Source organism: Lithobates pipiens, unplaced genomic scaffold (assembly GCF_037356315.1).
Source record: "Lithobates pipiens isolate NorthernLeopardFrog02 unplaced genomic scaffold, aLitPip1_a1.2 Scaffold_16, whole genome shotgun sequence".
Lineage (NCBI taxonomy): Eukaryota > Metazoa > Chordata > Amphibia > Anura > Ranidae > Lithobates > Lithobates pipiens.
This window is the reverse complement of record NW_027507748.1, coordinates 111,471,451-111,493,465: the sequence shown is the minus strand read 5'-3', so window position 1 is coordinate 111,493,465 and position 22,015 is coordinate 111,471,451. Positions and strand designations below refer to the sequence as shown.

The 22,015-nt window shown below is 43.2% G+C and overlaps 1 protein-coding gene across 1 annotated transcript in view; it reads left to right on the top strand.

Annotated features, from left to right (window-relative positions):
- The window catches only part of TRPV1 (transient receptor potential cation channel subfamily V member 1), a 72,042-nt gene that overhangs the window by 5,763 nt on the left and 44,264 nt on the right, over positions 1-22,015 (top strand). The window contains exons 3-7 of the mRNA XM_077480265.1: positions 4,342-4,511; positions 4,588-4,740; positions 14,546-14,686; positions 17,389-17,687; positions 17,795-17,971. Coding sequence (XP_077336391.1) covers positions 4,342-4,511; positions 4,588-4,740; positions 14,546-14,686; positions 17,389-17,687; positions 17,795-17,971 — 940 coding nt within the window. The remainder of the gene's footprint in view (positions 1-4,341; positions 4,512-4,587; positions 4,741-14,545; positions 14,687-17,388; positions 17,688-17,794; positions 17,972-22,015) is intronic.

Sequence of the window (22,015 nt, the reverse complement as noted above, 5' to 3'; positions counted from 1 at the left end):
AAGGTAATATATTGTAGCTTACTAATCCTTATATGGTATGTGATTACTTGTCATAGGGTAACACATTTTACTCACTGTACTCCCCAGAACAAGAAGTGAATTAGGACTACACATCACCCTCTGCTCATTTCCATAATATAGGGTAGGTTGTGGGTAGGTGTGAGCTGACCTCCCTACACATGTGGCGCTGTCCACAACCAACATGCAGGGAGAGTGGAGGACAGGAGGAACTCTCGTTCCTCTGAGGCTCCCATACGTGTCATCAGGTGAGCAGCTGTCCGATTGGGCGCTGCTGCCCTGGATGACCTCCATGGCCATCTTTAGTGAGGGCGGTGCTTATGCACTGGTTCACTGCAATTGGTGCTCATTTTGCATGTGATTAGGTAAGGGACAGGAGCCCTCTGGTTAGGGAGAGTGTGCCTAGAGTAATGAAAGGTTCCAGAGGAGGAGAGACAGTATAGGGACTGTTCGTTATTGTTGCTGTGTGGAGCTTCTCCACTTCAGTGTCTTGTTGCATACTGCCTATCAGTAGCCTCCTCTGCTAGGTGCTGTCGGTCCTCGAGTATCGCTCTCTGCAAGTACTGCATTATTATCTGTGAGTGTTTCTGCTCAGTTGGAACCTCTACATAGACTCTGTTACAGTGTGTTTGGAATGTTTTTAACAATACACTCCTTTGAAATCTTGGACCTCCATCTGACATTTCTTCTCTCTTGGGTGCCTTACTTCCACCTACAAGGTGTTCTTTAGTTCACAGAGGTTAGCTGGGCAAGGTTGGTAACAGGGCTTGTGATTCTGTGCGGCAGAGACAATATTAAGGAATTCAGAGATAGGATCAGCAGGTATTTCCACACTTGCACATACAATAGACCAAAAGTCAGCAAATAAGAAAAGTTAATTTACCATACACTTAAAGTGATTGTAAAGATCACCTTGTAAAACAACCCATTCAGATTAAAATAGAAATTAAAGGTAAAACATTTTTGTATAGATTGTTTTGAAGATGGCAAAAAAAGGTATTTTAATGGTGCCATGCCACATGAATTTTATAAAAATAGATTTTTTATTTAATTCAATTGTATTAAATTGTTAAAAATTGGGGCATACAATTGCCTCCAAATATTTAATTTATAAAAAAGAACTTTTACATATATAACACACGCATATACAGATATTTTTGCTGTTCACAATGTTTGTTGCTCGACATGTTTCACTTTTCTACTTCTTCAGGAGATGTTAAGCATGTATGTACTGTCATAATTATAGACATACAAACAACAACATTATTAGAATAAACATTTTCTGCATAGATATATTTGCATATAGAGGTAATGCCAAACAGAAAAAAGCATATAATATAAAGTATATGCTGAATTTATAGACAAAAAACAAACAATTACTGCAATGATCTCAATGAGAGTCTGACCACACTGCAGAAAGACACAAAGCCAAGGAACACTCACCATTTGCATTCACACAATTCACTCAAATGGGCGTGTGTCGTAGGAGCTTCCCACTGGGCCTTCTTGTTTACTCCTCCCCCCAGGGCTCTCTCATTCCTCTCTACTCTCTACTCTCTATTCCTAATTCCTAATTCTACCTTCACTTTTTTCCTAGCTTTTTCTCCTTCCTTCCTGTTTCCTGTGGCTTTTGCCTTTTTCCCTTTCCTCGCTCTTCTCACCTACAGGTTTCCCTGATTTTTGGTTGCCTGCCCCCATAGATGCAACCTTATAATTGTCCCTCTTCAACACCATCATACAACTCAAGGACCTAATGGCTCTGGTCATATAATGAAAATAATCAGGTCTGGCGCCCTTAGGGCTTGTATCTGTGTCACTCTTTTGGGTATCAGTGATTGTCCTTACTAATGTTGTGGTTCTATTGTATACTGTTTGCTTTAATGCTACCTACTTGCACCTCTGTTGTGATGCGACATTGTGCATCCTTATATCTTTTTGTCAAATTTATCCTATGACAGTATTCCTTGTACCTGTTCTTTCTTAATAAAATATTTGAAGAAGAAAAGTATGGGCCAAGTTGAATTTTGGCGGCCAACTGCTTATTGTTCCATAAAGACAGAAGCAACATTGGATTGGTTCTGAACACAAAAGCATGCACACATGAAATATGGACACAAGAATACTTACATACATAGATAAAATTAGGAAAATCAAGCAAGTTTGCAGATGTTAAATTCTACATTTTCCTTTCCCCTGTTGTCCCAAGAGATATCTAGGAAAAACCTAGACTTTAAAATTCCCATGCTTGTGCATGACAAAGTTGTATGCAGATTTCTTCAGACATAGGATTGGTATAAAAAAGCTTTCTAGGCATGCCTCTACAGTGCATCCGGAAAGTATTCACAGCGCTTCACTTTTTCCACATTTTCTTATGTTACAACCTTATTCCAAAATGGATTAAATGCATTATTTTCCTCAAAATTCTACAAACAATACCCCATAATGACAACATGAAAGAAGTTTGTTTGAAATCTTTGCAAATTTATTAAAAATTAAAAAAAAAAATCACATGTGCATAAGTAAGCCTTTCCCATGACACTCAAAATTTAGCTCAGGTGCATATTGTTCCAACTTATCATCCGTTAGATGTTTCTACAACTTTCTTGGCATCCACCTGTGGTATATTCAGTTGATTAGACATGTTTTGGAAAGGTAAACACCTGTCTATATAAAGTCCCACAGTTAACAATGCATGTCAGAGCACAGGCCAAGCCATGAAATCCAAGGAATTGTCTGTAGACCTCCGAGACAGGATTGTATCAAGGCACAGATCTGGGGAAGGGTACAGAAAAATGTCTGCTCCATTGAAGATCCCAATGAGCACAGTGGCCTCCATTATGTGTAAATGGAAGAAGTTTTCAACCACCAGGACTCTTCCTAGAGTCGTGCCACCTGGCCAAACTGAGCGATGGCGAGAGAAGGGCCTTAGTCAGGGAGGTGACCAAGAACCCAATGGTCACTCTGACAGAGCTCTAGCATTTCTCTCTGGAGAGAGGGGAAACTTCCAGAAGAAAAACTATCTCTGTAGCACTCCACCAATCAAGCCTATATGGTAGAGTGGCCAGATGGAAGCCACTCCTTAGTAAAAGGCACATGACAGCCTGCCTGGAGTTTGCCACTCTCAGACCATGAAAAACAAAATTCTCTGGTCTGACCAAATAAAAATAGAACTCTTTGGCCAGGGCCATCTTTAACGCAGGGCAAAAGGGCAGCTGCCCCAGGCCCAGTGATTGTTGTGGGGCCCTTAAGCCCGCATTGCCCGCAAGTTGATAAGTTGATAAGTGAACTTGGGAGGTCCCAGGAAAATGTTTGCCCAGGGTCCAATCCATATTAAAGATGGCCCTGTCTTTGGCCTGAATGGCAAGCATCATGCTCATCACCTGGCCAATACCATCCCTACAGTGAAGCATGGTGGTGGAAGCATCATGCTGTGGGGATGTTTTTAATTGACAGGAACTGGGAGACTAGTCAGGATCAAGGGAAAGATGAATGCAGCAATATAAAGACATCTTTGATAAAAACCTGCTCCAGAGTGCTCTGGACCTCCGACTGGGGAGAAGGTTCATCTTCCAACAGGACAACAACCCTAAGCACACAGCCAAGGTAACAAAGGAGTGACATACATTGTAACTTAACAAAATGTGGAAAATGCAAAGTGGTGTGAATACTTTCCGGATGCCTGGAGTTTGCCACTCTCAGACCATGAAAAACAAAATTCTCTGGTCTGACCAAATAAAAATAGAACTCTTTGGCCAGGGCCATCTTTAACGCAGGGCAAAAGGGCAGCTGCCCCAGGCCCAGTGATTGTTGTGGGGCCCTTAAGCCCGCATTGCCCGCAAGTTGATAAGTTGATAAGTGAACTTGGGAGGTCCCAGGAAAATGTTTGCCCAGGGTCCAATCCATATTAAAGATGGCCCTGTCTTTGGCCTGAATGGCAAGCATCATGCTCATCACCTGGCCAATACCATCCCTACAGTGAAGCATGGTGGTGGAAGCATCATGCTGTGGGGATGTTTTTAATTGACAGGAACTGGGAGACTAGTCAGGTTCAAGGGAAAGATGAATGCAGCAATATAAAGACATCTTTGATAAAAACCTGCTCCAGAGTGCTCTGGACCTCTGACTGGGGAGAAGGTTCATCTTCCAACAGGACAACAACCCTAAGCACACAGCCAAGGTAACAAAGGAGTGACATACATTGTAACTTAACAAAATGTGGAAAATGCAAAGTGGTGTGAATACTTTCCGGATGCATTGCTCCTCCTACCTACATCAAGTTTTCATTAATTGAATTATTAACACTCTATTTTCTTCATTGCAAAGGCAAAGTTCCTCCTTGGAATCTACAACCAGCTGTAAGGATAGAACATTTAAGCTGTACGATCGGAACAGGATTTTTGATGCTGTGGCCTATGGGGACTGTGAAGAATTAGATGATCTTCTGGTTTATTTACTCCGTACTCAGAAACATCTCACCAATAAAGAGTTTAAAGGTAGCACACTAATATATATATTTTTCATGTGTAATAAAATCTGAATTGAGTTTTTTTTATCATTTTTATTCAACAGAACCAGAAACAGGGAAAACTTGTCTACTAAAAGCCATGCTGAATCTGAGTCAGGGGAAAAACGAAACAATTCCACTCTTGCTAGAAATTGCAGAAAAAACAGACAATCTGAAAGCATTTGTCAACGCAGCATACACAGACACCTATTACAGAGGTAAGGAATGCCATCAATTGCAGCCACTGTAACATCAAACAATGCCACTGTGCTCATCAAACGCAGCCACTATGCCAAATGCTGCCAGTGTGCCCATCAAACGTTGCCACTGTGCCCATCAAACACTGCCAGTGTCCCCGTCATATGCTGCCAGTGTGCCCATCAAATGCTGCCAGTGTGCCCATTAAATGCTGCCAGTGTGCCCTTGAATGCCCCCAGTGTGACCCCCGTCGCCGTCACCCGCTTCCCCACCAAGAAAGGGTAAGTGCCGGCCAGTGGCGAGCAGGGTCCTCCATGCGTCTCCTGCCATCCTCATCTCCCGTCCTCTCCTCCTGATAGGTGTCCAATAGTGGCGCCTGTTGTTTCAGCCAATCAGGTGACCGGAAACAGACCCGAGTACCTGATTGGCGGAGAGGTGGTTAGGAAAGCGAATAGTCAATAGCATGGCGCTCACAGGTCACCTTTTTTTTCACCTATTAGAACCTATGGCTATAATCAGGTGCTTCAAAAACGCCCCCCGCCACTGTAATTCAGGCGTCCTGAGCCTGAAAAGGGGCCAGGTGCCTAAATAGGGAGTGGCAGTGGCGGCCATAGATAGATTCATGCAATGCATGAATCTATCTATTGGTAATAGAGAGGGGGCGGCGCCCGTATGCCCTTAATGCACAGGCCGCCACGGATCAGTAGTATTTCTGACATATGACTGTAAGATTCTTGTTTAGAATAAAATAATATAAATATATCGATATTCAATAATTCGTATTGATGAGAAAAGTTCCAAGAAAGTCCTTTCAGTTCTTGTGTAAAAACTCAAAAATGTATTTAATAATAAAAATAGCAAAATATTACAAGAACAATATCAAAGTATTGAATTTCATTAATAATGTATTATAGTCTTAATATGAAGATTGAATCAGATGTGTGTGTGTGTGTATGTAGATGTGAAGCTGTATTCAATGTCTCGTGGAGAGAGTGAACAGCAGAATCCTCATGATATGTGAGTGTCTGCCCCAAATCTCTCTGTTTGACTCCTTTTACTCCTAAATTCAGCCCCCACCTTCTCATAAAATCTGCCCCCCTCCTTCCTAAAAAGGTTTGTTTTGTCTTATAGTTCCACAGAAAACCGCTGTTTTTTAATGAAACAGTTTCCCTTCCACCTCACACAAGGGTGGGAGTTATTCAGTCACTAAACTTTGACATTCCTGAAGAGTGGGCAAAAACAGTGTGTATCCTATTTTAACATATACAACATAAATTTCCTTTAACTTCTAAATCAAATACTACATACAGTATATATCAGTATATATATATTATATTCATTTAAAATGCAATGTTCTTATTAATATCCTAATCAAGAAATATTGTAATATAAAGGACTTATCTCTTAACCAGTTCAGCCCCGGAAGAATTTACTCCCTTCCTGACCAGAGCACTTTTTGCGATTCGGCCCTGCATCGCTTTAACTGACAATTGTGCGGTTGTACCACGTGGTTCCCAAACAAAATTGATGTAATTTTTTCCCCACAAATAGAGCTTTCTTTTAGTGGTATTTGATCACCCCTGCCGTTTTTATTTTTTGCACTATAAACAAAAAATGAGCGACAATTCTAAAAAAACACATTATTTTTTACATTTTGGTATAATATCCCCCAAAAATATATAAAAAAACATTTTTTTTCCTCAGTTTAGGCCAATACGTATTCTTCTACATATTTTTGGTAAAAAAAAATTGCAATAAGTGTTTATTGATTGGTTTGCGCAAAAGTTATAGCGTTTACAAAATAGGGAATAGTTTTATGGCATTTTTATTAATAATTTTTATTTTTACTAGTAATGGCGGCGATCAGCGATTTTTTATCGTGACTGTGAAATTATGGCCGACACATCGGACATTTTTGACACATTTTTGGGACCATTCAAATGCACTGATTGACACTGGCAGTGAAGGGGTTAACCACTAGGGGGCAGTGTAGGGGTTAAGTATGTCCTGGGGAGTGATTCTAACTGTGGGGGGCATGGCTATGTGTGACACATCACTGATCTCTGCTCCCGATCACAGGAAGCAGCGATCAGTGACACTGTCACTAGGCAGAACGGGGAGATGCTTATTTACATTAGCATCTCCCCGTTCTCCCTCCCCGTGAAATGATCATGGGTATCCCCGGGGACCCCCGACCCAACCTGCAGAGCGTTCTGCGGCTGCAGGCTGCCTCTTAACCACTTTCAGACTGGACCAATTTGCTGGTCAAAGACCAGACCACTTTTTGCGATTCGGCACTGCGTCGCTTTAACTGACAATTGCGCGGTCGTGCGACGTGGCTCCCAAACAAAATTGACGTCCTTTTTTTCCCACAAATAGAGCTTTCTTTTGGTGGTATTTGATCACCCCTGCGGTTTTTATTTTTTGCGCTATAAACAAAAATAGAGCGACAATTTTGAAAAAAACGCATTATTTTTTACTTTTTGTCATAATAAATATCCCCCAAAAATATATAAAAAAACATTTTTTTCCCTCAGTTTAAGCCGATACGTATTCTTCTACATATTTTTGGTAAAAAAAAATCGCAATAAGCGATTATTGATTGGTTTGCGCAAAAGTTATAGCGTTTACAAAATAGGGATAGTTTTATAGCATTTTTATTAATAATTTTTTATTATTTTTTTTTTTACTAGTAATGGCGGCGATCAGCGATTTTTATTGTGACTGCGACATTGTGGGGGACCCATCAGACATTTTTGACACATTTTTGGACCATTGTCATATATACAGTAATCACTGCTATATAAATGCAGTGATTCCTGTGTAAATGACACTGGCAGTGAAGGGGTTAACCAGTGGGTGGCTGTGTAGGGGTTAAGTGTTCCTAGGGATGTTTTACTAATTGTGGGGGGGTTGGGCTTTCATTTAGTGAACACTGATCTCTGCTCCAATCACATGGAGCAGAGATCAGCGTCACTAGTTGCTAGGCAGAATGGAGAAATGCTGTTTACAACGGCATTCCTTCATTTGGCCGCTCCGTGAGACGATCGCGGGTATGCCCGCGGCAATCGAGTCCGCGGGTCCCGCGACCGGACTCACGGGGGTCCCGACCAGCGCGGGAGCGCGCCGCCGGCAGGGCGGCAAATTTAAAGGGACGTACATGTACGCCCATTTGCCTGCCCGTGCCATTCTGTCGACGTACATCATCATGCGCTGGTCGGCAAGTGGTTAAAGGGCAACGTACAGGTACGTTAGTTTGCCTGTATGAGCCTTTCTGCCAACGTATATCGGCGTGAGGCGGTCGGCAAGCACTTAACACATTGAACTTTTACATCTTAAAGTATGTGAATCCTTCCTTCTCATCTGTGATGGGGGGGAGGTGAGAGCTCAGCTCACTCTTAATTACTAACACATATTGACTCTACATAGACCTGCTTATCAAGTTTATAACAATGTATATTTTCACAAATATAAAAGTCTTATATAATTTCACTTTTTCCATACATAGAAGATATATATATATTAATTAAACTCAATTATTCTGTAAGATCTAATCCATTTATTCATTTGTTAATATTTGTTAATAATGAATATTCTAACAATGACACTGTAACTTGAACTCTAAAGTTTTGTAGCTGGACTGAACATTTGTAGCGATACCCCCGCAGGAGCAGCTTGGTAGATGTGGTTCTCTGTTCTCCCACTGTCTTCCTCGACTTTGAGAATAGCCTCAGCCCCACTGACACACCAGGTTAAGCAAATGGTTACTGCACTGCTACTAAGAGCACAAACATGAGACTGGTTAGTGGTAAATGAACCAAATATATTGTTACGGTTTGCAGTAAAAGCAGTATGCATGTAAATGAGTAAGTATTGGATTAATTCACAGTTCACTAGGCAGTTGGGCTGATTTAATAAAGACAAATAGATTGTACACTTTGGAAATGCAGTCACATTCATTTTCCCCCGGAGCTTAGTTAAAGTGTCAAAGCTCTGCTGATTTCCATCATCCAATCATGCGAAAGAAAAATGCTGTTTTTTGTTTTTTTTTACATTTCCCTGAACCTGATTGGGTATTCTGTACTAGGCATGTGCACACCAGAAAATTTTGCTTAGTTTCAGATTCATTCGTTAGGTTGATAATTTTGTTTATTCATTTTTGTTGTGTTGGTCCAGTTCGTTTTCAGGATTTGTTTTGTTTTGTATATTCTTTATACCGGGTGGATTCGAACCGTTTTCTAATTTACCCGGTATAACTTTGGACAGATCCAAATTCATTGTGAATAGCTGTGGTTGTTCAGAAGCGGGTAGAAGCCGCATCCTTAACAATCAAGACTCATCTGCTGTCAGTGGGATTCCCTGCCGACAGAAGAATTAAACAAAAGAAGTGTCGGTTAAAAAAAAAAATGGCGTGGGGTCCCCCCAATTCATACCAGGCCTTTTGGCTCTGGTATGGATTTTGAGGGAAACCCCACGCCAAAATGGCATGGAGTCCCCCCAAAATCCATACCAGACCCTTGAGCATGCAGCCCAGCAGGCCATAAAAGTGGGAGGGGTGAGTGAGCACTCCCCACTTCCTGAACCATACCAGGTCACATGCCTTAAAAATGGAGGGGTGCTTTGGGGGAGGGGGCTCCCCCCAAAGCACCTTGTCCCCACCTCTTCCCCACAAACCTGGCTCAGTGGTTGTTAAAGTGTGGGGGTGACATTAACAAGGGGGAACCCAGATTCTGGCAACCCCCATATAAATGAGTATGGGGTACATAGTACTAAAAAAAATGGAAAAGCAGATGAGAACACAAACACAGTTTTTGAGAAGTCCTTTATTAAAAATAAATAAATAAAAACATATCCCCCATGTAAATCCAGCATAAATCATGATGAACGCCAACCGGCCTGCCAAACACGACCGTCCCATTGAGAGAAACTCGTTGAATGACAGGTAAACATGGGGGCGGGCTCAGTGTTTAATTTTTTTGTTTTTTTCCTGCGGGTTGCGGGTCATCTTGATTGACATTGGATCTACTTCGGGGGAACATTTACCTTTTGGGGGTTTTGAATAAAAGACTAATCAAAAACATGTCCCTCTTTTTACTTTGCTTTTTTTTGTGAATGAGTAGAGGTACTATGTACCCCATACTCATTCACACCGGGGGGGGGGGCAAGGATCTGGGAGCCCCTTGGTAATGGGGCTTCCAGATTCTGATAAGTCACCCCACACACCACCGCAACCACTAGGCAAGAGTTGTGGGAAAGAGGCCATTGTCCTCATCAACATGAGGACAAGGTGGGGGGGGCACCCCTATGTTGAGGGCATGTGGCCTGATATGGTTTAGGGGGGAGGCAGTCACTCGCCCCCCCCTTTCCTGGCCTGCCGGGCTGCATACACGGATAAGGGTCTGGTATGGATTGTGGGGGTGGACCGCAACATTTTAAAATAATTTTGCTGTGGGGCTCCCCTCAAAATCCATACCAGACCCACTGTTTATTTAACATTTTGTTAAAAATGTTGACGGTGCGCTCCCGACCTGGTCCTGAGCTCCGTGACTGTGGCCACGGGAGCCAATCTCTGCTGGTGTCCCGCGATCGGGTCACAGCGCTGAAGAACAAGGAGAGGTCTGTGCAAACAAATCTCTACCCTTGCTTCCTACTGAGCCTGTCACTGATTGTCTGTTCCCTGCAAGCCACGCCCCCCTACAGTTCAAAAAAAAACAAAAACACACACACACTTAACCCCTCCCCGCCCCTAGTGATTAACTCCTTCACTGCCAGTGTCATTTACACAGGAATCGGTGCATTTAAATAGCACTGATTGCTGTATAAATGACAATGGTCCCAAAAATGTGTCAAAAATGTCCGATGTGTCTGCCATAATGTCGCAGTCACAATAAAAATCGCTGATCGCCGACATTACTAGTAAAAAAATTTTTTTTATAAAAATGCTATAAAACTATCCCCTATTTTATAAACGCTATAACTTTTGCGCAAACCAATCCATAATTGCTAATTGCGATTTTTTTTTTACCAAAAATATGTAGAATAGGTATCAGCCTAAACTGAGGAAAAAAAAAGTTTTTTTATATATTTTTGGGGGATATTTATTATAGCAAAATGTTTGCTCTATTTTTGTTTATAGCACAAAAAATAAAAACCGCAGAGGTGATCAAATACCACCAAAAGAAAGCTCTATTTTGTGGGAAAAAAAGGATGCCAATTTTGTTTGGGAGCCACGATGCACGACCAAGCAATTATCAGTTAAAGCGACGAAGTGTCGAATCGCAAAAAGGGGCCTAGTCCTTTGGCTGCAATTTGGTCCGGGGCTTAAGTGGTTAACCTACAGGTAAGCCTAGATTAAGGCTTACCTGTAGGTGCAAGAAATATCTACCAAACCTAAAAGGTTTAGGAGATATTTGCAGAAATAGCGGCACTGATGTCTACAGCGCATGTGCCATAGACATCGGGCGCAGGTGCACTAAGCGTGCTGTTTCTAACGGCGATCATGCCGTTAGTGGAGGCACCAGTGCACATGCGCGGGAGTGATGTCATTGCGGCTCCGGTCAGTCACAGCGTCGAAGCCACGATATGTGGAAGTCACTCCGGGATGGATGGCAGCATCGGAGGAGGTGAACGAGGGCTGATGCAGGGGCTTCGATCTCAGGTAAGTAATTCATAATGAGCTAGTATGCTATGCATACTAGCTCATTATGCCTTTGTCTTCCAGGGTGTATTTTTTTTTCCAGAGGCTTTACTTCCTCTTAAATTTGTCATACAAATATATTATTTAAAAATCATATTGTTGTTTTTTTTGGCAATAGCATGGTGTGGGCAGATTTCTGCCAGTCAAAAGCTGTGTCACGCCCCTCTAGTCTGTGTATTAGAATAACAGGGAGGGGAAGCCTCCATCAATTTATATATAACATCCCACCCCCATTGTGTTTAGCTGGTTAGTGGGCATTGAGGAGGAGGGAGGGTGAGATTGGGATGTAATTTACCATTGTGTATATGCCTACATGTGTGACTCTGTATCACATGGGCTGCTCAGATGTGATGGGAGGAAATGCTCAGCATAGAAACTCATTGAAACCTAATCATGTGCAGAGCTGCCAACACTGCCGATAGAGCCCACACACGATCGGATTTTCTGACAAAAGTTCAACTGCTCAGTCAGATTTTCATGTGTATGGCCAGCTTAAAGTGGATGTAAACCCAATTATTTTTTTTTTTTTTTAAATGAAGACTTCTACCTGGTAGAGTAGAGGATGTCAAGTCATCTGTGCCCAGTCTTGCCACGAAGAGTTAATCCAGCTCTGAGCAATCCTCTTGCCTTTTTTTACTGAGATAAAAAACAACACATAGAGAACTCTGTGCCGCAATTTCCCCCACTGCTGTTACTGACATCTGCTTTCCTTATCTCATGCACAAGCATGAGAGCAGAGTGCATCTACGGCATAGAGTGTATGACATGCGCAGGAAGGAGTGTATATGAGGGGGCTGTAAGCGCGCTCCTTCTGCTATGCGCTTTCTCTCCTTCACTCTACAGGTGCTAGGTTTGTCCCCCGATGCTGCCTGGCCAAGGGGAGTGTAGAGGTGGGCATGGAGTCTGGTGATGTCATGACTCCACCCATCGAGTGCTGGAAAATAGACCCATCCACCGATTCTGGAGTTTTGCAGGGCTCCAAATGTAGAAGCGGTCACAATTCCACTGTAGGGATACATGCAGGAGGCATGTACATACATATAGATTGCTAGTATGCCATTACTTTGTAAATGATGAGCATGGGTTTACACCCACTTTAAAGAAAGAGCATGGACAGTTAATTTTTTATATTTTGTACTTTAACCGTGGGGGCGTGCAGCGCAGCGATCGTGGCTGCACTGTGTTGCTAGGATCTGTGTAAAGAGCTGTGTCCGCGGCTCTTTAACCATGTGATCGGCTGTGTCCAATCACAGCCAGTCACATGTAAACACAGATGCTGGTAATCGGCACTCCTCGTCTCACACTGACAGAGTGTGAGGAGAGGAGAGCCGATAAGCAGCATCTCCTCACAGGGGAACATGTAAGAATGTAATCGGGGTACTGTGATCATCAGTGCCCTGATTACAATAAAGAAATATAGTGTCACAATACAGTGTCCACCAATGCCAGCATACAGTGTCCAACAGTGGCAGCAATCAGTGTCCACCACTGTCCACAAGTGCCACCAATCAGTGCCCATTAGCCATGCCAGTCAGTACTGGCAATCAGTGCTGCCCATCACTGCTGTCCATCAATGCCCTTCCCATATGTACCGCCTATCAGTGCACACCAGTGCCGCCTATCAGTGCCACACATCTGTGCCCATAAGTGCAGCATATTAGTGCCACCTCATCGGTGCCCATAAGTGCCGCCTCATCAGTGCCCGTAAGTGCCACCTAATCAATGCCCACCAGTTCAGCCTATCAGTGCCCATCGGTGCCGCCTCATCAGCGTACATCAGTGAAGGTGAAAAATTACTTAGTTACAGAATTTACTGACAGAAAAAAAGTAAAAAACTTTTTTTTTCAAACATTTTTGGTCACACAGCAATGATTAAATACCACCAAAGGAAAGTGGTTAAAGTTACTGTGTCAAAGCTTCAAATTGCTCAAGAAATGGTTAAAGCTTGTAGGGTTAGTCCATGTATGACCAATGTTTGTTGTTTATATTTATAATAATTTAATACTGGTTGAATAGCTACTACCCGGACCTTCTACATTTCTACAAACACTATCATTGAATTCTCTGCACCCATGCTCATCTAGGGTTGCCACCTGTTCGGGATTCACCTGGACAGTCCGGGATTTAAATCATGTGTCTGGGTTTCAGTCCACCTAATACCCGGACACATACCTCCGAAATGCCCTGATCTGGACTGGAGTCCTGGAGTCAGTGCAGAAGCAAGTTCTGGCAATGGGCTCCACTCAGTAAGGTGTCCTCAATGATTGCAACATGTGCTCTCACACAGTGCACCCAGGGAGGCCTCCTTTTTGGCAGTGCCTGCCTGTGCTCTGGTTTCTCCCCCACCTTATTCACCTTTGCAGTCATTGGTTGCTAGGACTGCCAGCTTTCTGGAAACCAATGATGCACGTTGCCACTGTGTGCCACTTTGCACAGTTGGTGGAAAATAGCACTTTGTAGAGCTGCTCCACCTCCCAGCTCCGCCCCCCAACTCCGGCCCCCTCTTCCTGGCTTGCAGTGGCTGCCACATGGTGGGGCAATCTAATGGGGGACTTTAAGGGGCAGGGGCGCTGATTTAAGGGGCCTCTGATCTAGAGGGTGGTTTCTAAGGGGGGTGCTGATCTAACAGTATGTCTCTATTGGGGAGGGGGGGTTTAATATTAGGAACCTTTGATCTAATTGGGATCAGTAAGGGGGTGGGGTGCTTAAAAAAGGTGAATGTTATAATAGTGGGTCTCTAAGGCTACATTGACACCAGCAATTAGGGCCAGTGTGGATAGTAGCTAGCTAGGTGCTGTTGCCAGTCCTGTTCACTATGAAGGTAATTGCTGGGTGTGTGGACAGCAGTGAATAGCGGACGCTGCCGGTGACCTGTTATAATGAACAGGGCCACACTTAGATACGATTCTCACTGGCCCTAATCTCTGGTGTAAATGTAGCCTTGGGGGGTGCTGATACAAGGTAACTCTGATCTAATGGGGGGTCTCTAAGTGGGGGAGCCTGTATAAAGGGACCTGATCTAAAGGTGGGGGGCACAATTTTCTTTTCTTTGACGTTCAAAAGCTGATAACTGTCTTTTATATTCATGGTTGTTGTTGGTAAATGTGATGGTTACTTCTTTTCTATAGGTCAGACTGCTCTACATATTGCTATTGAACGAAGGAACATGAACATGGTGGAGCTTTTGGTACAGCACGGAGCCGATGTTCATGCAAGAGCAGATGGCGAATTCTTCAGGAAAGCCAAAGGAAGGGCTGGATTCTACTTTGGTGAGAAGAACTTCTACAGTGCTGTAAAAACAGACAAAATAGACTGCGAGGCTGATTTTTCGATGATATGCAGATGAAATATATAAACATGTTTTTCACAAGATTGGATTATTGACCTCTTGCCTACTGGGCACGTAACCCCCCTTCCTAACCAGACCAATTTTCAGCTTTAAGTGCTCTCACATTTTGAATGACAATTACTCAGTCATGCAGCACTGTACCCATATGAAATTATTCTCCTTTTTTCAGAGAATATGAATGAAAATACAAAAACTTTTCTTTCACTCATGATTAGTGTTTGGCGGAAGCCATTTTTTATCAATCAACTTTGTTTACTCTTTTTAAATCATAATGGCAACAGAAACTACCCAAATGACCCTGATCAAAAGTTTACATACCTCAGTTCTTAATACTGTGTATTGCCCCCTTTAACAGCAATGACAGCTTGAAGTCTTTTGTGGTATTTGTGGATGAGGCTCTTTATCTTCTCAGATGGTATAAATGCCCATTCCACTTGGCAAAAAGCCTCCAGTCCCTGTAAATTCTTGGGCTGTCTTGCATGAACTGCACGTTTGAGATCTCCCCATAGTGGTTCAATGATATTGAGGTCAGGAGACTGAGATGGCCATTCAAGAACCTTCACTTTATTCTGCTGTTGCCAATGACCAGTTGACTTGGCCTTGTGTTTGGGATCATTGTCATGTTGGAATGTCCAAGTACATCACACGTGCAGCTTCCTGGCTGATGAATGCAAATGTTCCTCCATTATTTTTTAATAACATACTGCATTCATCTTGCCATCAATTTTGACCAAATTTCCTGTGACTTTGTAGCTCATACATCCCCAAAACATCATCGATCCACCTTCGTGTTTCACAGTAGACCTTGTTGACTCCTTTCCAAATGTAGTGTGTTTATGGTTGTGGCCAAAAAGCTAAATTTTGGTCTCATCACTCCAAATGACTTTGTGCCAGAAGATTGAGGCTTGTCTCTGTGCTGTTTGGTGTATTGTAAGCGGGATATTTTTGTGGCATTTGCATAGTAATGTCTTTTTCTACTGGCAACTCGACCATGCAGCCCATCTTTCTTCATGTGCCTCTTTATTGTGCATCATCTTGAAATACACACCACATGTTTTCAGAGTCCTGTATTTCACCTGAAGTTATTTGTGGGCTTTTCTTGGCAGTTGTGGCTAAAATTTTAGTTGGTCTACCTGACCGTAGTTTGGTTTCAACAGAACCCCTAATTTTCCACTTCTTGATTAGAGTTTGAACACTGCTGATTGGCATTCTCAATCTCTTGGATATCTTTTTATATCCCTTTTCTCTTTTATACAGTTCAACTACCTTTTCCCGCTAAACCTTTGACAATTTGTTTGCTTTCCCCATGACTGAGAATCCAGAAACGTCAGTGCAGCACTAGATGACCATTTACACACCATGAGTGAAAGAAAAGTTTTTGTGTTATCATTCATATTCTCTGAAAAATGACCAAGAAATCATAAATTCTGCCAGGGTATGTAAACTTATGAGCATGACTACAATTCACAGAGCATTATGGCTTTGCTAAAGAGAAAGCACAGAACATAACATTTCCCATTCATGCACACTTTGGGGTATTCATAAAGAAGGCAATATAAGTCAAATGTTAGTTTGGATGGCAGATTCATGGACCCGTTGGAAACAGATACATGAATCTGTTGCATGGAAGAGGACAGGATTGAGGCTGGATTGTCCATACTGCAGACACTTGGTCCTCAATTCATGTTTTGCTACCTGCTACCTAGGGCACTGTTGCAACTGACAGCATTCTAGCAACTGATAACATGCTTGGCTCCACTCAGCTGCTGGCCAGAAGATTCCTTGACAGCTTAAACTAAATAAAGGGGTACAGATGCTGGCTGATGTTGTTAACCAAAAATGGCCATGGTTATATTTGGAAAATTATTTCAGCCAACATCACTGCTACTTTGTTTACTGATAACCCAAACAGTATTTGAATGGGGACGGGGGAGTCATCGGTTGCTATGACGCCAGTGGACGCCGGTGTCCTGGAAACTCTTAAGCCCTGTGCAGTAAGCGTTCACATAAATAATAGCTTTCCAGCATTTATGTGCAACTCTGTATATTGGCGTCTCTGTGTACACAAACTCAGAGTTGGTCTTAATTACGACCAGTTTGCTTATCTACAAAGTGGCAGTAATTCTTTTGGAATCTGTCACAGGTCAACAACTGAAGTAGCGCATGTTTCTAAAACTGATGGTAGTAAGAACTTCCTGAATCTGACACACATGTCAGTACTGAAACTTTAACTGGTGCAAAGCTTTCAATAAATTAGGCACAAGCCATGAAAAGTCATGAAAGGCCATGAAAAGCATTATTATTGCCTTACTGAATTCCCCCTATTGTCTCCTGCTGTAGTAAGTTGTCTGATCAAAAAGAGTCCTGTTCTAATTTAGGGGCCCCCAAACTTTCTAAACAAAGGGCCAGTTTACTGTCTTCAGAATTAGGAGGGGGCCGGATTATGGCCATTGGGAGTAGAAAAGGCCCTGACCAGTGGTGGCCTCTCATACGGGGCACAGGCCTAATCTCCATGCGCACGGTCCCTAATATCCATGCAGGGTGTCGGATGCATAGATTTCTATGGGGTTTGTTTTTTGTTTTTAGAAGCGACTTATATGATGATGATTTTCTGTTATGTAGGGGAACTACCTCTGTCTTTAGCAGCATGCACAAACCAGATACAGATAGTCCAATACCTTCTTCAGAACCAGTACTCTCCAGCCAACATTGCTGCCCGCGACTCCTTCGGAAACACGGTGCTGCACGCTCTGGTTGACATTGCAGACAACACTGTGGAGAACACAAAGTTTGTCACCAAGATGTATTCAGAAATTTTGGTACTGGGTGCAGAAATTAAACCTTCCCTGAGACTGGAGGATATTTCCAATAAGAAAGGTCTTACTCCATTAACTTTAGCAGCAAAAACCGGCAAAATCGGGGTAAGTGTTATCGGGGTAAGTGGTAATGTATTTGGTTGTGTAATATTTGTCCAGAACATGTTTTTCTACATACAGTTAGATGTTCCATGTTACTTGTACCTATTCAGGTATTTGCTTATATCCTTCGGAGAGAAATAAAGAATCCAGAGTGCCGGCATCTCTCTAGAAAGTTCACTGAATGGGCCTATGGGCCGGTCCACTCCTCCCTATATGATCTGTCTGGTGTGGACACCATTGAGAACAACTCTGTGCTTGAGATTATTGCCTACAGCAGCGAGACGCCGGTAAGTGGTTATAGGCTACATTTTTTGGGAAGTTTTCTTTAAAGTACAGGATATGATAACATTAAAGCAGTGTTAAACCCCCAAAAATTTAGTATAGATCACAGCTTACCAATTCTTTAAGCAGTTAGTACAGTTTTTTCTATTTTTGATGAAAAGGGATCACAAATGAAAAACTGACCATTGTAAGCAAATCTTTCAATCTTAAATGGTTTGTCTCAACCCTCTAACTTCCACCTTTGCTGGACAGCTTGGTATGTTAAGATAAGTTGAAAAATAACAGCAGAATCAACAGGTAAATAACTATGTTACATGGGGATTCAGAAAAGCAAAAGCTCTTTTCTTAATGCTACCAACAGACCATTTCATAGATGTCATTGAGGTGGCATGTAATAAAAAAAAACAAAAAAAAACAAGTACAGTGGAACTTCAGATTGCGAGTAACGCGGTTTACGAGCGTTTCGCAATACAAATGATTTAAAGAAAAAATCCTGACTCGGTTTGCGAACGTTGTCTCACAAGACGAGCAGGATTCTAGCCGCTGGGATGTGCAGTACCCCATTTGGCCAGAGGGGCAGAGGCGCCTTTGTTGTTCAGAGACACTCAAGTCCTGAGTGTCTCCGAGCATCTCTGAGTGGTCTTTGAGCGTCTCCGAGTGTCTCCGGCACCCCCGCACCTCTGGCCACATGCGGTACTTCACAGACAAGCAGTGGCTGTGGAACGGATTATCCGAGTTTCCATTATTTCATATGAGTTAACTCGCTTTGACATACGAGTGCTTTGTGATTACAAGCATTCTTCTGGAACAAATTATGCTCGTAATCCAAAGTATTACTGTATCTTTTTTTTGGTCCATTATAATGCATTGGCAGCCTGTTCCAAATGATAATGTAAACCCAACATCTACTTCTCAGTATGTTTAGCATTGTATATCACTGTATACAGTAAGCACTTCACACAAATCGCCCTACCTGTACGTTGGTACTTTGACACTAAATACCGAGGTTATACCACGGTATTTTCAGGAACGGTGTGCGTTTTCCTTTAGGCGGATTCATTGCAAGATCACTTTTATCAGTTGCAGGAGAGGTGAAACCCCCCCCCCCCCCCACCCACCGCACTGCGGTTGTCTCCGCCGCTTACCGACCGATTGTGTCCTCTCTCGTGAATGCCTGGCTGCAGAATGAGGGGAAGATGGCCCCTGATTGGTTCCATGGAATGGGAGGATGGAAGCAACGTCAAACATCAGTTCCGGCCATAGCTCTTAAAAGAGATTTTTTTTTTTCAATTATTTTTTCTTTTGTACATTTTTTTTATTGCATTTTAGTGTAAATATGAGATCTGAGGTCTTTTTGACCCCAGATCTCATATTTAAGAGGTCCTGTCATGCTTTTTTTCCTATTACAAGGGATGTTTACATTCCTTGTAATAGGAATAAAAGTGACCCAAAATAAAAAATAAATAAAAAACCGTGTCAAAATAAAAAACTAAAAGTAAAATAAATAAGAAAAAAAAAATTTTTTTTTTAAAAGTGCTTCCCATCCTGATGAGCTCGCGTGCAAAAGCGAACGCATACGTGAGTAGTGCCCACATATAACAACGTGTTCAAACCACACATGTGAGGTATTGTCCTCCTCTATAACTCAAAACTGGTAACCTGTAGACATTTTTAAACATCACCTATGGAGACTTTGTCGCCATTCCACGAGCGGGCGCAATTTTGAAGCATGGCATGTTGGGTATCAATTTATCGGCGTAACGTTATCTTTCACAATATAAAAAAAATGGGCTAACTTTACTGTTGTCTTGTTTAATTCAAAAAAGTGTATTTTTTCCCAAAAAAGTACGCTTGTAAGACCACTGCACAAATATGGTGTGACAGTAAAGATTGCAATGATCGCCATTTTATTCTCTAGGGTGTTAGTCATTTTCCAGCAAAAAAAAAATCTGATTTTAACTTGTAAACAAGTGTTAAAAAGAGCCTCGGGGCTGAAGTGGTTAAATGTGGCCCTCACTAAAATGCAGTTAAAGTGAAAAAATTTGTAGGGGTAAATATGTTAGATAAAAAATCCATGTTCCCTTGGCTTCCTCCTGCATCGCTTAGGCAAAGATGATATCATCCTCCTTCCAGCAATGGTGGCTGGTGCTTCAAATTTTTTGGGGGGGTGCAAACAAACTGAAAAATTCAGAAAAATACTTAAAAAAAAAAATCAATTGCAGCCTCACTGTGCCTATTAAATTCAGTCACGTTGCCCATCAAATGCAGCCATTGTGCCATCAATTGCAGCCACTGTGCCCTTAATATGCAGCCACTTTGCCCATCAAATACAGCCCCTGTGCCCAGCATATGCAGCCACTATGCCCACCAAATACAGCCACTGTGCCCATCATGTACAGCCACTGTGCCCACCCAATACAGTCACTGTGCTCAACATGTGCAGCCACTGTGCCCATCATGTGCAACCATTGTGCCCACCAAATAAAGCCACTGTGCCCACCAAATACAGCCACTGTGCCCAGCATATGCAGCCACTGTGCCCACCAAATACAGCCACTGTGCCCACCAAATACAGCCACTGTGTCCACCAAATGCAGCCACTGTGCCCATCATATGCAGCCACTTGTGCCCAGTATATGCAGCCACTTGTGTCCAATATATGCAGCCACTTGTGCCCGTTTATGCAGCCTCTGTGCCCACCGACCTCCCCACTCGTGGGGGTTGTGGCTTTGGCAGCACCCCCACCACCCCTCCCCCGCGCGTGGCTCTGACAGACCCCCGCACATACCGTGGTGCCAGGCAGCAGCTCCTTTCCAAGACAGTGCACCAGAGCGGCGGCGACCTCCGCTCCTCTTCTTAAGCGCCCGGCATCCAATAGGGGGGCCTGGCACTTTGGACAATCAGGAAACAGGTCTGATGCGCTGCCTCCTGATTTGTGGGGAGGAGGGTTAGTGTGAAAATAGCGAAAATGAATTCGCTATCATCACACAATTGGCTGGGATCAGGGCGCACCCTCTGCGCCCCGAGCCCACCCTATTTTAAAGCCTCCGGCTCTAATCAGGTGCTTCAAAATGTACCACCCCCTCCCGTCCCTGCCATAGGAATCCACAGTGCACGGGCCGTCACTGGCTTTGATACCACTCTTGGTAGATGGGGCATCTACAATGCTTTACTTTACTGCACACTATTAGAGGTTAACTGCTTGCCACTCGCCCACCATCAAATGACAGTGGGGTGGTGCGGCTCTCGTTCTGGGACGCCATCATATGACGGCGTCCCAGAATAGCTATTCTCGCACGCGCGTGCGGGGGCGCCCAACAGCGCAACCCCGATCTCTGTAAAGAGCCACGTCCGCGGCTCTTTAACCATGTGATCAGCTGTGTCCAATCACAGTCGGTTACATGTAAACAAGGAAGTGCCGTAATCATCTCTCCTCACCTCACACTGACAGAGTGTGAGGAGAGGAGAGCCGATCAACAGCATCTCCTCACAGGGAGACATGTAGGAATGTGATCAGGGCACTGCTCATTAGTGTCCTGATTACAATAGTGCAATACAGTGTAGCCAATCAGTGCCCACCATAGCTGCCATTGGTGGGCAATCAGTGGCAGCAATCAGTGCCCACCACTGCCCACAAGTGCCACCAATCAGTGCCCATTAGTGATGCCAGTCAGTGCTGGCAATCAGTGCCACCTATCAGTGCTGCCCATCAGTACCCATAACTGCTGTCAAGCAATGCCCATCAGTACTGCCTATCCGTGCCGCCTATCAGTGTCCACCAGTGCCGCCTGTTAGTGCCCACCAATGCCTTCTATTAGTGCTCATCAGTGCCACATATCAGTGCCGCCTCATCAGTGCCCACCAGTTCAGCCTATGAGTGCCCATCAGTGCCACCTCATCAGCGCACATCAGCAAAGGCGAAAAATTACTTAGTTACAAAATTTACTGACAGAAAAAAAGTAAAAAAAACATTTTTGTTTTCAAAATCGTTGGTCTTATTTTTTTTTTGTAAAAAATAGAAAAAAAACAGCAGTGAATAAATACCACCA